Below are 13982 nucleotides of genomic sequence, written 5' to 3'. Positions count from 1 at the left end.
TTATTTCTTCACAGCAGAGCTCCTCAGGTCTTCTACATTTACTCTCCAAAATTCTTCTCCCATTCTCTCTTGAAACCTGGTCAATCAGGTGTTCACCCCACTTTACCAGAGCTGCTCTTGTTAAGGTCACCAGTGATCTTCACGTCGCTAACCCAGTGATCAGTTTTCAGTCACCTTTTAAAAAAGTTGTAGTATAATTGATAACATTTTGTTAGTTTCAGGTATACAACAGTGATTTGATATTTGTATATATTGCTAATTAGTTACTTCAGTCGTTCAGTCGTATCCAACTCTTTGCGACCCCATGAACCGCAGCACACCAGGCCTCCCTGTCCATCACCAACTGCCGGAGTCTACCCAAACTCATGTCCATTGAGTTGGTGATGCCATCCAACCATCTCATCCTTTGTCATCCCCTGCTCCTCCTGCCCTTAATCTTTCCCAGCATCAGGGTCTTTTCCAATAAGTCAGCTCTTCATATCAGGTGGCCAAAATATTGGAGTTTCAGCTTCAACATCAGTCCTTCCCATGAACACCCAGGACTGATCTCCTTTAGGATGGACTGGTTGGATCTCCTTGCAGTCCAAGGGACTCTGAAGAGTCTTCTCCAACACCACAGTTCAAAAGCATTAATTCTTTGGCGCTCAGTTCTTTATAGTCCAGCTCTCACATCTGCTAGAAGATACCCCAAAATCTAGTTAACATTTGTCACCATGCATAGTGACAAAGTTTTTTTCTTGTGATGAGAGCTTTTAAGATGTTGCTCTCCTGGCAGCTTTCAGATATACAGCACAATACTACTCACTGTCTTACAACCGACCCCCTGACTTATATCCCCTTAACTCATGTCACATCCCGCTGACTTGTTTTATAATAGGAAGTTTGTACCTTTTGACTTTTCTTCATATTCTTTGGTTCATCGTTAATATTTGGCATAATTTAATCACCCCTTTCTGAAACACTTTCTTCAGTTGACTTCTAGCACACACTCTTAGTTCTCTGCTTCACCAGCTGGTCCTTTCCGTCTCCTTAGCTGTTCTTCCTTACCCCCCACTTCTGAATGTTGGGATGCCCCAGAGGTCAGTCTCCTCCTCTAGGGATTTCATCTGGTCCTTTGGCTTTAATTGCTATCTGTGATTCTCACATGTATAGTCTTCAGCCTAGACCTCTGTCTCTACTTAACTCCAGGCTCTGATATCTGCTTGTGACTGCTCAATATCTCCACTTGAATGTCTTAATGGTATTTCAAACTTAACATTTTCAGAACTTAGTTCTTAATATCTATATCTCCCCACCTCAAAACTGATCTTCCAGAAGTCTTCCTTCTTACCAAATGGCAACTCAATCCTTCCAGTTCATTTAGGGCAAAACTTTTATATTGTCCTCAACTCCCCTTTCATATTCCACATTCAGTCTGTCAGCAGATTGTTGTTCTGCTTTAAAAATGTACCTAAAACCTGATAACTTATTGCTGCCTGTGCTGTTCCCAGCACTGGTCTAAGCCACCATCAGCTGTTGCCCCAATTGCAGACAGTCCAGCAGCCTCAGAGGTCCTTCTGAAACATGATATAGACTGTGTCTTTCCTGTCAGGAAACCTCTAGTTACTCTGCTTTTCCACACAGTAAAAGTCACAGTCCCTAAAGTGGCCTGCAGGGCTCTCCCAGAGGTTACCGTCCAGGCTCATTTCCTCCCACCCTTCACCTCATGCAGTGTCCGTCAGTCACACTCGCCTCCTTCAGTTCCTCAGAAGTGGCAAGCTTCTGCTCATCTCAAGACCATTGTGCTGGCAGTTGCTAGTGCCTGGAACAGCCTCCCAGCTCCCTTCCCCCAGTGTGCATACGCCCTGCTCTCTCATTTCCATCCCCCCTCTGCAGCGGAGGCCTCTCACGCTGCCCTGTGTGTGCTCCGGCCCTCTTCCTGCCTCCCTGTGCCTCGCACTGCTCAGGCCTCCCCGGCAGGGTGGGAGAGCGGCCTCCCTGCTGCTTCTCTGCGCCCACAGACACGTCTGGGCTGCCCGACAGCGGCGTGTTGAAGGAGAAGTGTTCTGAAGTGTGCTCTCAGTTCAGACTTGGTGGCACTGACCCGCTCCTGTGCCCAGTTAACTTAGGACCGCGGAAGCTGTTTACAAGGAGGCTGAGAGGATGGGGGTGCCAACGCCCTTTTGACTCAGGAGTGGTGGTGGTCGGGGTTGTGAGGAGGCTGCAACTTGGTTCCCCCATCCTTCCCGAGTGTGAACGGAAGTGCACATCAGGAGTGTTGGGGAAGGTGGCTCTGCTGAGCTGACGTCCCCCCAGAAAACATGGGCCCCTTGCTTGATTTTGCTTCATGTTGGGTCTCACAGGTGAAGCTGGTGCAGCACACCTACTCCTGCCTCTTCGGGACATTCCTGTGCAACAACGCCAAGGAGAGAGGGGAGCAGCACACACAGGAGCGGACGTGCTCTGTGTGGTCACTGCTGCGGGCGGGCAACAAGGCCTTCAGAAACCTGCTGTACTCCTCGCAGGCAGAGGCCGTACGTATCCTGCCGTCTTTCTGCTCCCAGCAGCAGAATAAACTCGGGGGTGGGCACACAGGGGATCCTCTTCAACAAGGCATCTCGGTTGTCTCTGGAGGCTTGGTTCCATTTTTTCCAACCACTTTGTCCTGAGAAAGGCCTGTTTTCTGTTTATACTCTGCCCCGCTTCCAACTCCTCTTTGTTCAGAGTGGTTTGACCTTAACACACATCTCTACTTGGCTACTCTAGATAAGAGTCTTTTCTGAGCATCTCTGCCAGAGCTTAACTTACTCCGAGCATCTCCTGACATGTGGAAGAGGCACTTAGGTCATTCCCCGGATGCCTGACAGCTCAGAAGGCTCTGCAGGCCCCCCACATCTTCCCAGTGTCAACAGGCGGTGATAGCCACTGCAGCTTCTGCCTCAGCAGAAGACTGTGTGTGACACTAGCCTGTCTGTTTGATTGACCCTCTGCTCACATGGAGAACTGGCAGCTCCTTTAAGACTTTGTTCCTCAAAGAAACACCTGTTAAGCAGAGAAAAGGAAGCACATACATCTGTGCACTGGTCCATGGTCTTGTTGCTCATGTCAGAATGCATCTTAAATTCTAAGTCACAAGGAGGCTGCTGCTGCTAATTTGCTTCTGTCGTGTCCGACTCTGTGCGACCCCAGAGACGGCAGCCCACCAGGCTCCCCCGTCCCTGGGATTCTCCAGGCAAGAATATTGGAGTGGGTTGCCATTTCCTTCTCCAATGCCTGAAAGTGAAAAGTGAAAGTGAAGTTGCTCAGTCGTGTCCGACTCTTAGCAACCCCATGGACTGCAGCCTACCAGGCTCCTCCATCCATGGGATTTTCCAGGCAAGAGTACTGGAGTGGGTTGCCATTGCCTTCTCCGACAAGGAGGCCAATCTGAGGTTATATTGGTTTGCTGGACTATTAATGAATGACGTCTTACTTCAGTTAAGTGGTCCAAGGAAGGATTGAAGCTAGCTGCTTCTGTCTCTCCTGTGCCTGCTGGACAAGTAGCAGTATGGAAGAAAGTTTCCTTCCTTCCTTTTCCATATGATTAATTTAGGTGATCCTGTAAAACAGGTTTGACAGTGTGTTCTGAAGCCAGGCTTTGTACCAGGGAACAGACAATCACCATGTAGCAGAATGACTCGCTTTCTTGTGCAGTAAAAGCAACAATTTAAGCTGAGAAAAGCCAGTCATTCAGTAAAGGTGACTTAAGAAATAACTGATGAGAAATGGATTTTTGAAAAATGTTTTTAGATTTTCATGCTCACAGAGGCTCTCGGGTGAAAAATGTCTACCACCCTCTCTGGCCCGATAAGAACTGCGTTCACTCATGTAACGGCTTTCGGAGATCTTGAGGACTGCTGGGCGTCCCCGCTTGGCGCTTGCTGGGCCCCCCCCCCCCCCCCCCCCCCCCCATTTCTAGGCGTTTCTGATGGACCTGTGGGAACGTGTTTGAACCCATGTCCCCGCTCTCTCCTCAGGTGCTGTTCCCTGTATGCCACGTGCGTAACCTGATGCTGTGGAGCGCGGTGTACCTGCCCTGCCCGTCCCCGTCCACCCCCGCGGACGACAGCTGTGCGCCTTACCCCGCCCCAGGCTGCAGCCCCGACGAGCCGCCTCTGAGCCGGTGAGGTCCTCCTCGGGCGTATTCCTGTGTTGGGGTGTACACAGGGATGGTCGGAGGTTTTGACATTGCCTGGCTCCACACCTTTCTGAGCTCTCTTGAGGTTTTCTTAGGGAAGGGGTAAGGGTTTTGGGCTGTGAGGCTGTATGAGCCTCGTCCCTGAAGAGTCCTGGGCCCTGTTTCCACTCTGCTCTTGGGCAGTTTCTCAGTGATGGAGCAAACCCTCTGTGTGCCTGTGACCCACAGCTCTGTGCTCCTGCCTCCCTGTTGTGACCTGTCATCTTGCTCTCGAAAGGCAGATTTTATTAGATGATAATCTGCTTTGCAACCTATGAATTAGCTTTACTGAATTCAGACTGATGACTAATAGAGTAATTTAAAATATTGTACTATCAGAAAATCAGCAACGCTACTTTGCTTTGCCACTAATTGAGAAATGCAGAACTATCATGAAGATTGTTTTTCTAAAACCGTGTTTGGCATTAGTTTATCTGTATGTGTTGGGCATGAGGTAGGGGAGGTGCCCGAGAGTAGAAGTTCTCAGCCTGGAGCTCTGCCTGCCTGCAGCCTGAGTTTTACTCCAGATATGCCACGGCTCCTTGAGTAGCTGTGATGGAGCCAGTGAGGAAATGACTGCCTGTTAAAACCTGTTGTCTCTGACTTACCCTAGAACAACCTCAGATCCTCATTTCCCCCAAACTCCTTTCTTTAGGCTACCAAAGACCAGATCATTTGACAATCTGACCACTGCCTGCGACAACACAGTGCCTCTGGCCAGCCGGCGCAGCAGTGACCCGAGCCTGAACGAGAAGTGGCAGGAGCACCGTCGCTCGCTGGAGCTGAGCACCCTGGCTGGTCCTGGGGAGGAGCCTGTGGAGCCTGACAGCCTGGGGAAGCCGACCAAAGTGCTGGGTGGTGCCGAGCTGTCTGTTGCGGCTGGAGTAGCTGAGGGGCAGATGGAGAACATTTTACAAGAGGCCACCAAAGAGGAGAGTGGGGTGGAGGAGCCAGCCCACAGGGGGGTGCAGGAGGTCAAGGAGGAGGCTCTGTTGGAAGAGGGGAGCAGGGGTAAGAGCCCTGAGGGCTCAGCTCGTGAACCTGATCAGCAGCCAGAGGTGGATGAGGCTGCCCTAAGGAGCCATCCAGGCACCAGCCTTCCTGGGCTCTCACAGGGTGTTCCTGAGCAGGGCGGGCCCAGTGTTCTCCCCAGTTCTCTCCAGGAGCCGCCCAGGGGAGAGGGTACCCAGGAGGTCCCTGTGGCACCGTCTCAGATAGGAGCTGTGGCAGAGGGCAGGGAGGAGGCAGGCCTTCCCGTCTCAGCAGATGTGGACGTTGACTCTGGTACCTCACCGTCAAGTTCTCTGCCCTCCCAAGTTCCATTTGAGACCAGAGGACCAAACATGGATGGGTCTGTGGACATGTTAATGGAAGATAAAGTGAAGTCAGACAGTGGGCCCCAGGGCCATCATAGACCTGGCCCAGTCCACAGGGGCCGGCTCAGTAGCAAGGACGTGCTTCCTCCAGCCGTGGAGCCCAGGCCTGCAGAGAGAAGCCTGGCGGAGATGCCCCAGCTGGGGCCTGCGGTGTGCAGGACTTCCCCTGGTGGCGCCTGGAGCCCAGCGCATTCTCCTAGTGCCTTTCCTTTAGCTGAATGTAAAGAGGGGCTTGTGTGCAACGGTGCCCCAGAGACTGAAAATAAGGCCTCGGAGCAGCCCCCAGGGCCTAGCACCCTCCAGAAGTACCCCACCCCCAATGGACACTGCGCCAATGGGGAGACCGGGAGGAGCAAGGACCCCCTGAGCCGCCAGCTGTCGGCCACAAGCTGCAGCTCTGCCCACGTACACGCGAGGGGCTTGCACCACAAGTGGCTGCACGGCCACTCGGGGAGACCGTCGGCCGCCGGCAGCCCTGAGCAGCCTTCCCGCAGCCACCTGGACGACGACGGCATGCCTGTGTACACGGACACGATCCAGCAGCGCCTGCGTCAGATTGAGTCGGGCCACCAGCAGGAAGTGGAGACCTTGAAGAAACAAGTCCAGGAGCTGAGGAGTCGCCTGGAGAGCCAGTACCTGACCAGCTCCCTGCGCTTCAACGGGGACTTCGGGGATGAAGTGGTGAGTACACCATGGTGCCTCCGTCTGCACAGGAGATGGGCACGCTGCGCCGGGCGCCCTCTGCCCGATTTCAGAAGCAGTTGGAAAGGTCTAGAATAGCCCTGGAGAGAGGCTGGAGACCCACCTCCGCCAGGTGACCGGCAGTACTGCTTTTTTTCTCCTGCCTGCGTACTCTCCACAGGTGTCCTGTCTCCAGGAGAGGCAGGAAGAGGGCGCACTCACCGTGTGGTCGGCCAGCTCTCTGTGCAGGGAGGGTCAGGCCTTGAAGAGCGTGAGCTGGGCAGAGTGACCTTTGTCCGGCAACACAGATGTGCCTGTCCTACCCCGCCCCCAATAGCGTGACCTGTGGCTTGGAAGGTTTAGTTCTTTCTAAACGTATTTGTACCCATCTTGTGGCAGGTGATGGCAATAGAGATGGGAAGAAGGATTGGTTTCTAGCACGGTCGGGAGTTAGTGCAGATGGGCCTGGTGGCTGGAAGTGGGGGGTACCTGAGGGGAGGGTCTCAGGGAGACACTCTCCTTCCTGGTGGGATTGACTCGGCGTGATTAAGTACAGGTGTGAGTCTGGCTCTGAATCAGTCAGCGTACATTAAAGGCGGGCTCATCCAATCACTTTACTTCAAACTGACTTGGTTTTTTCATTTTCCCAAAGAGTCCTTCAGAGAAAGGAAGACATGCCCAAAGCACTGTTTCAGCACACAGATGTCAGTGGCAGGGTTAGATTGGCAGGTCCCCTGGAGCAGCCGACGTAGAGTTCCCAATCCACTCTGGTCACTTTTGCCTACTCACTCCCTGGAACCCGAGGCCTGCCCTGCCGCTCCAGAGTCACTGCACCCCACCTTAGATCTGTGTATCTCTCTTCCAGCTGAGCTCAACCCTGTCTCTGCACCTGCTCAACCCAGCTCTCGATGGCTGAGGCACCTAGAGATTCAGCAGCCCTAACACCCAGGCCCGCCCACATTCCTTGTGCTCCCTTCTTTGCCAAGCTCTTTCTTCTTCTGGGAGGAGACCAGGTTCATTCTGTTCAGCTGTGTTTGTTTGCCAACAGACTTCAATTCCCGACTCGGAAAGCAATCTGGATCAGAACTGTTTGTCTCGCTGCAGCACAGAGATTTTCTCTGAAGCCAGCTGGGAGCAGGTGGATAAACAGGACACGGAGGTACAGGCTCAGCCCCTGTTCTGAGTGCCACCCATGCAACTATTTTGCGGTTCTTCTCCACCCCCATCGTCTGTTCCCCCTGCCCCAGCCAAGGGAAGAGCTCACCGCACACTTAGCCCTCTCTGAGTCTCAGCACCTATGACTCCCCGTCAGATCTGGAGTTTCTGAGCCAGGGCAACTCGAGCCAGCCCTCTCCTCAGTGCCTCTGCATGGAGCCTTGCCCGCTCTCGCAGCAGCCGGGCTGCTCTGGCTGCCTCTCGATCTCAGGGGCGTTTGGAGTCCCCTCGAGGGGAATGGTTTGGACGCCTTTCTTGTACTGCTGACATCAGGCCCGATGGGCTGGTGCCCCTGGAGCCAGTGTGGTCCTTGTGACGCTTGCTGCCCCGGCATGGCTCCGTGGGCTCCAGCTGGATGGCCGTCTCCTGTCACTGACCTGGCCCCGTTGTTTTACAGATGACCCGTTGGCTCCCTGACCACCTGGCCGCCCACTGCTATGCGTGTGACAGTGCCTTCTGGCTTGCCAGCCGGAAGCATCACTGCAGGTGCACCTGGGGGGAGTGGCGGGGCGGGCGGGGGTGTGGGGGCCGAGGCTGGGGCAGAGCCTGCAGATGGAGATGCGGGCATCTGGCTGGCAGACCCAGGGGTCTTCAGGACCCCGGCTCACCTTTTGTGCCTCTGAAATTGGTGTTTACATAACTGCATTTGGTCTCTCTCTTTCATTTTAGAGTGATTGTGAGTAAGTTTTGAAATGTACAAATGATGTCCCTTTTTGTTTTTTCTTCCTTGATTGGTGAACAACAGCCATCTCCACCCAAACCACCACTTCTTATTCCTAGAGTGAAAGTGCTTCCCCTGCAGCACGGCTGCTGTGAGCAAAAGAGCTTTCCTGTTGTGGGCAGGGAGCTTCACTTGCCTGCCCCTTGCCCTGCTCCCTGCTCCCACCCCACTTGCGGGTGGGGGCTGGTGGGACTGGCTGAGCAGGCAGTTTTCGGTCCACAAGGCTCTTAACTTCTTTCTGGGCTGCAGAGTGAGTGGCTATGGGTGCTTTGCCCCAGCTGGGGTGGTGACTGGAGCATAGTGTTCCTGGGATAGGAATTTGATCTGAATTGTGACAGAGCTCACCTGCGTGAGTGGGCCTGGATTGAAAATGGAACCACCCCCCTGTCCAGCGATGATGCTTCCAGGACTGTGTATCTCCCCGCCCTCACCCAAGCCCAAATGTCTTTAGTTGGCTTCTCCTCTGAGCTCTCTCTCCCCTCCTTGCAGGGACACTGATCGTGTTGATCAAACATGGTGAGCATTTGCAACAGCCTGTCTGTGGTGTCTGCACATCTACAGTAACTTCTCCACACTAACGCTCCCATTCCCTTCTCTGCACTCACCGGGATGAAGCTTGGGTCCGGGAGCGCAGGCGGGTGGGCTGGGGGCGTGGGGGCACCACAGCCGCTGGCTGAGGAGACCACTGGAGCTGGTCAGGCTGCAGTCAAGGGTGCGCCTGCTGACTGCACAGGTCAGGCGAGCCATCTGCTCTGGCGAGCCCTGAAGAGGGCTGCTTCAGCAGGGGCTGGTCCTGTGAAGTGGCCAGTAGAGGGGGTTTTAGAGCTCTGTCTTTTGGGTCAGTCATTCCCTGCGATGCCAGAATGGTACTGGCATCACTGGTCTTTTCTTTTCTTTTTTTTTTCTTTGGAAGAAAAAAAAAAGAGCCCAGGACCGAACAGAGGTGGTCTTTCCAGAGAACTGCTAGCATTGAAAACTGCAAGGCAAGACCCCACATGGCATCTGTCAGGATTGCCTGAGAGAGGTCAGATAGACAAGCTTAGCTCATCAAATTCATGTCAGGCCTTTGAGTTGAATTCCAGCAGGTATGTGAAATAAATGTACACATTAAGAGATAGATTGAGGCAATTTCTCTCTGTAACCACAGGTTCTTACTGATGCACGCTTTTCAGAAACAGTTGTGAATTACTCACTGCATTCCAGAGGATGAAGTCTTGTGTGTTGGTTTTCCTTCTGTCTTTTCATTGCCCCTTTCCTTTTGTGGTATTCTTTTGTCTGCAAAGGGTATTCAGCATTCTCTCTTGTGCTTAAGTGGTCCTTAATCCAGCAGTGGGTTTCCTTTCTGAGGAGCATCAAGGAGAAGGTCGTGAGTGACGCTGGCTGAGGAGGAGTTACCCATTAGCTTTTGACCCCACATCGTTGGAGGGCTGCATCAGACTCTTTGGGAGCCTCCTGTTGGGCTTATTGGGGTTGATTTTAGGACCTTCCCAGAGTGGGGCTGTAAGGTGAGCAGAAACTCAGCCTCTGCCAGTTCCCTTTCCTGGAGGCCGTGTAGGGCATCTGTTTGGCTGTGCAGACCTATGCTGCACACACACGTCAGAGCTGGGCTTTCAAATGGAGGAAGGGTGAGAGGTCAGGGTGCAGTCAGGCCTTCAGAGCGCGGATACTCCCTGGAGATGCATGCGGGCAGCAGAGTGACCCACGAGTGACTGACCCTTGTCTAATCGGGGGTGTGTGTGCACGCGTGTTCATCTGCATTGTCTTTCTACCCTGAGCACGTGGCACGGGTCGCTCGTCTCCTGGCTTCGCATGCCGGCAGCACAGCAGCCTGTTCTGTGTTACTGCCTCTGAGCCTTTGGGCACGGGCTCCTCCCTCCCCAGGTGGGCTGGAGGTTTCTCTCATCTGAGTGGCTCGGAGACCAATTGAATTGGTCTCTGGCCTCTTTATGATCACAAGCTACACAGAGGCCATTGCTCAGGTGGGTGTGGCCACAGGGTTTTCCTGGGCCAAGACTCGGCCATCGAGCTAGTAGCTGCCTTCCACCCTGGGCCCATTTGCTTCCATGGATCTCTGTTGAGCAGCGTCTTCTGACACCTGGTAACCCTGAGCCATAGTGGTAAGGCAGCCAAGTGTCCTGGACCTTAAAGTGAGAGTGGTGTGCGACTGTGCTCGGGAGGGGTCCCTTCCCTGCCTGGCTTCTCACTGGGTCAGACCCACCGGAGTGTTTGGTGTAGAGGAGTCCAGTCTCCAGCACATCTGAGTTGCATACAGGGCAGCTCTGCCTTCTGAAGTTGGTTTCCCCAGCCTGTCTCTGCTGCTGACACTAATGCTGTTTCTGTTTTTTCTCATCTCAAGGAACTGTGGGAACGTATTCTGCTCCAGTTGTTGTAACCAGAAGGTTCCAGTTCCCAGCCAACAGCTCTTTGAACCTAGTCGAGTGTGCAAGTCTTGCTATAGCAGCCTGCATCCCACAAGCTCCAGCATTGACCTAGAACTGGATAAGCCCATTGCTGCCACTTCAAACTGAAGCTCCGTGACCTGGGGCGGGCGGAGGCCAAGCTGCTGCTCCCCTGACAGGCCCACTCAGCCTGGGCAGACCTGGAGGCCCGTGCGCTCTGGAACGCTGTGCAGCTGTGCAGAATGGGGGCACTTTGGGATGCACCACTGGGTTGTGGTTTGGTTCCTCCCTTCCCATCCCACCCCGCATTTTTTTTCCCTCTCCATTTTCTATCCTCCCTCTGCCTCCCAAAAAGAGAAAAGTACCCTGGTTGTCTTTTTAAAAAAAAAAATTATTTTTTTTGATGGAAGACCAGAGGTTGCCAGCTGTTGAGCGATGCTGAGCGGTGCTTTGTTCTTCAGGATGGGAGGAGGCTGGTTGAGTCAGGAGTGGAGGCCTGAGATAGACAGCGGGGAAGAAAGCCGGTGCTGCCGTTTGTGACCGATCCTCATTACCACCGCCACATCAGAGCTGAGTGGAAAACCTTTGCTTCTGAGGATGCCAAGAGCATCTGCCCTAAGAGCAGTTCCGTGTGCCCTCTCCCCCTCAAGAGGGGCTGGGCCAGTCCCCCCACAGGCAGAGGAGTGGGAGTGGGGTTGGGAGGGGGCACCCTCCGGAGGCCCTGAGAGGGCTGGCATCTCCTCCTCCATGGGATTCTCGTCGTCTTGTTAACAGACCCAGGTGTCTGGGCCCCCTCACTGTCAGTGGTCAGCCCCCTCAGCCAGGCTGGCAGCACTTCCCACCCTCAGGCGTCAGACCGGCCAGAGCACAGCTCCCCGCTGCTGCAGTCAAGGCCGGAGTAGGCGCTGAGCCAGGGGGCACCTGAAAGCCCCCTCCAGGGCCTGCACCCCCAAACACTCTCTTCCTCGGCGAGCACAGGGAAGTCCAGACTCAGGGTTCCCGAGACACCCCCCACTCCCAAACAATCATGGATCTCCCCCTTGAGGGGTAGAATCGGCCTCTCAGAGTGCAAGCGTCTGGAAAGGGGGAGTGTGTCCCACAGAAGCAGCCTTCCTCCGCTGCCCCTTGGCGCGGCTGGCAGGGCCCCGCCGTTGCCCAGTCCTGCTGTGTGCTGCTTGTCAGCCGCGAGGGGCGATGTGGTGACTGCAGGGTTCCTTAGAGGAGGGACACAGCCCGTGGGAAGTGCGAGGCACCTCTCCTCAGCAAGCTTTGATGTGGCCCTCAAAGAGCCTTAAATCAGGATTTGTGGTGGAGGTGGGCATGCAGAAGGGCGGAGCGGAGTTTAGGTTTGTGCTTTGGGATCTTGGTGTCCACGTTTTGTGCCTGCCCTCTCTCCCGGGGGAAGGGCCATCTAGGCTCTGCAAAAAGCTGCTAACTGGTAACAGGGCAGATTGTGGTGAGCAGTGGGGGTGCGGCCTGGGAACTCTCCTGACCCTTTGGGAGCAGTTCCCTGGTGAAGGGCAAGTTGTGTCTCAGGAAGGTAGCTCCTGTGTGTGCCTGGGTGTAGCCAAGACTTGGCCCGGAAGCCTTCCCTGGAGCTGTCAGTCCAGGCAAAGCCAAGGGCACCTGAGCACGTCTGACTTTCCAGTGGCAGCAAGCTGCTCAGAATTTGCATTTAGTGAAACAGGGTGTAAGTTCTCCTCCACACTCTTGTGTGGTCAGGCCTTGCAGGTTGGGAGAAGTCAGTCTAATTGAAGATTGTGCAGTTCCTAGTGACAGGTGCCAAGAGGTAATGATTACGGGTTTCTTGGGTCTGATGTACAGTGTGAATAAATGCTTGCAGCTCTTAGCCCTTTTTTGATCAATGAAGCACTTTTTTATTAATGTTTTTCTTTGTATGTAAAGGAGGAACCGTAACTCTCCGCAGCTGTACATATGACCCTTTTCTCCTAAAGAGGAGTCAATGAGCGCTCCTATATTTTTCATTTTTTGTCAAAGCAAGAAGTAAATACTTTAGAACTGTTAAATATATAAATAAAGTGAATAAAGTTTAGTGTTCCGCATGGTAGCGTTTGCTAACACGTTCTGATTTTTCCCCCTGTGGTGTATTCCCCTTCATCCCATTTCCCTCTGACACCAAAGCAGTTTGAGGTGCTGCTAAGAAATTGAATTCTGACACAGGAAAACCAGGTTTCTTCTCAACTCTAGACCTTGGCAAGGAGCCTGCACCGCGATGCCCACACACTGAAGCACATGTCTTTGATAGTTTTTGCCCCTATTGTCTCCAAAGTTAAAAAGAAAGCATCTTAACAGTCGGCCATTCTTCCTTATCTGAAGGAGTGAGTGTCAACAGTAATTAAAACTACCTCTGTCCTCCAGGCTTTTTTTTTTTTGCTGTTACTTTGATTTCAGCCAGTGCTCTGGCCCCTTAACCCCACACACCAAGGGCGTGTCGGCAGCACCTGCAGCAGCAGGTAAGCACCGAGGCCTGCATGCAGCGGAGACTGAGGGGGGTTTTGAGGGGGTGGCCAGAAAGCACCTCGCCTCTGCCTGTCCTTGGCAGAGACTCCTTGGGGCAGAAGCTGAGCTGGATGTGAGTAGACTGTGTGTGTAATTAGAGGTCTCCTTCCTCCTCCCACAAGAGGGAGGAACTTCCGCCTCTTAGGTCTGCAGCCAGTAGAGAAGGCCATGGCTTCTCGTCACTTCCTGACTCGCTCCTGCTCTCTGTAGAGGGATTTTCCTTCCGTGTCACTGTTGGGCACCCTTCCCGTCCCTCGGGCCTCTGAGGGACGTAATGTGATGCAGTCCTTCCCGAGGGAGGGTAGGTACCGAGCAGTGCCCAGCTCTGGGGTCGCCAGCCTTACGTCCGAGGTGAGTTGGGGGCTCTTGCCAAGTGGCCTGTGATGACCACCTGAGAGCCTCCCAAGGCCCTCATCACCCTCTGGGTGTACTCGCTGCTTAAAGTGCACACAGGCTTTAAAACACTCCAGCTGGTTCCACTCTGACATCTCTGTGCGCCATGTGGGTGGTGTGTGAGGGCGAAGGTGCCACTTCAGCGGCCTTCAGTCCATCAGGGAGCGGAGTCTGGGTTTAGGCCATGTTGTGAAAACCTGAGTGTGTCTCTACACAGAGCTCCTGTCCCTGAGGGCTGATGCTTTAGGCCTTGGGGAGTTAGAAATCCTGGTAGAACCGAACGAAGCCGTTGGGGCCGTAGACGGGGAACTGCTGGCGTTACAAAGATGGATGAGACCTGCATAGTGTGGGCAGAAGGCAAGGATGTGCCCCTCGGAGGAGGCTGTACGTGGAGGAACTGGTTACCCGAGGACACAGCCAGTTTTCCTCACTCAGAGGTATTTGAGCCCCCGAGCGCTAAAGGTGACCTTGAGGTGCCAGGT

At 53.8% G+C, this 13982-nt stretch overlaps 1 protein-coding gene across 8 annotated transcripts in view; it reads left to right on the top strand.

The window, feature by feature from the left end:
• Nucleotides 1–12655, top strand: part of MTMR3 (myotubularin related protein 3) — a 126495-nt gene extending 113840 nt beyond the window's left edge. For 6 of the 8 annotated variants that reach the window (XM_061141562.1, XM_061141564.1, XM_061141563.1 and 3 more), the window contains 6 exons: nucleotides 2343–2513; nucleotides 3996–4141; nucleotides 4851–6252; nucleotides 7301–7411; nucleotides 7865–7953; nucleotides 10545–12655. In XM_061141562.1, the coding sequence (XP_060997545.1) occupies nucleotides 2343–2513; nucleotides 3996–4141; nucleotides 4851–6252; nucleotides 7301–7411; nucleotides 7865–7953; nucleotides 10545–10716 (2091 nt within the window). In that variant the 3' untranslated portion in view covers nucleotides 10717–12655. The other 2 variants (XM_061141565.1, XM_061141568.1) reach the window with 2 other exon arrangements.
• The last annotated feature ends 1327 nt before the right edge of the window (nucleotides 12656–13982 follow it).

The sequence above is a fragment of the Dama dama genome, chromosome 5 (genome assembly GCF_033118175.1).
Source record: "Dama dama isolate Ldn47 chromosome 5, ASM3311817v1, whole genome shotgun sequence".
Classification (NCBI taxonomy): domain Eukaryota; kingdom Metazoa; phylum Chordata; class Mammalia; order Artiodactyla; family Cervidae; genus Dama; species Dama dama.
This window is presented reverse-complemented; position numbering and strand designations above follow the sequence as displayed.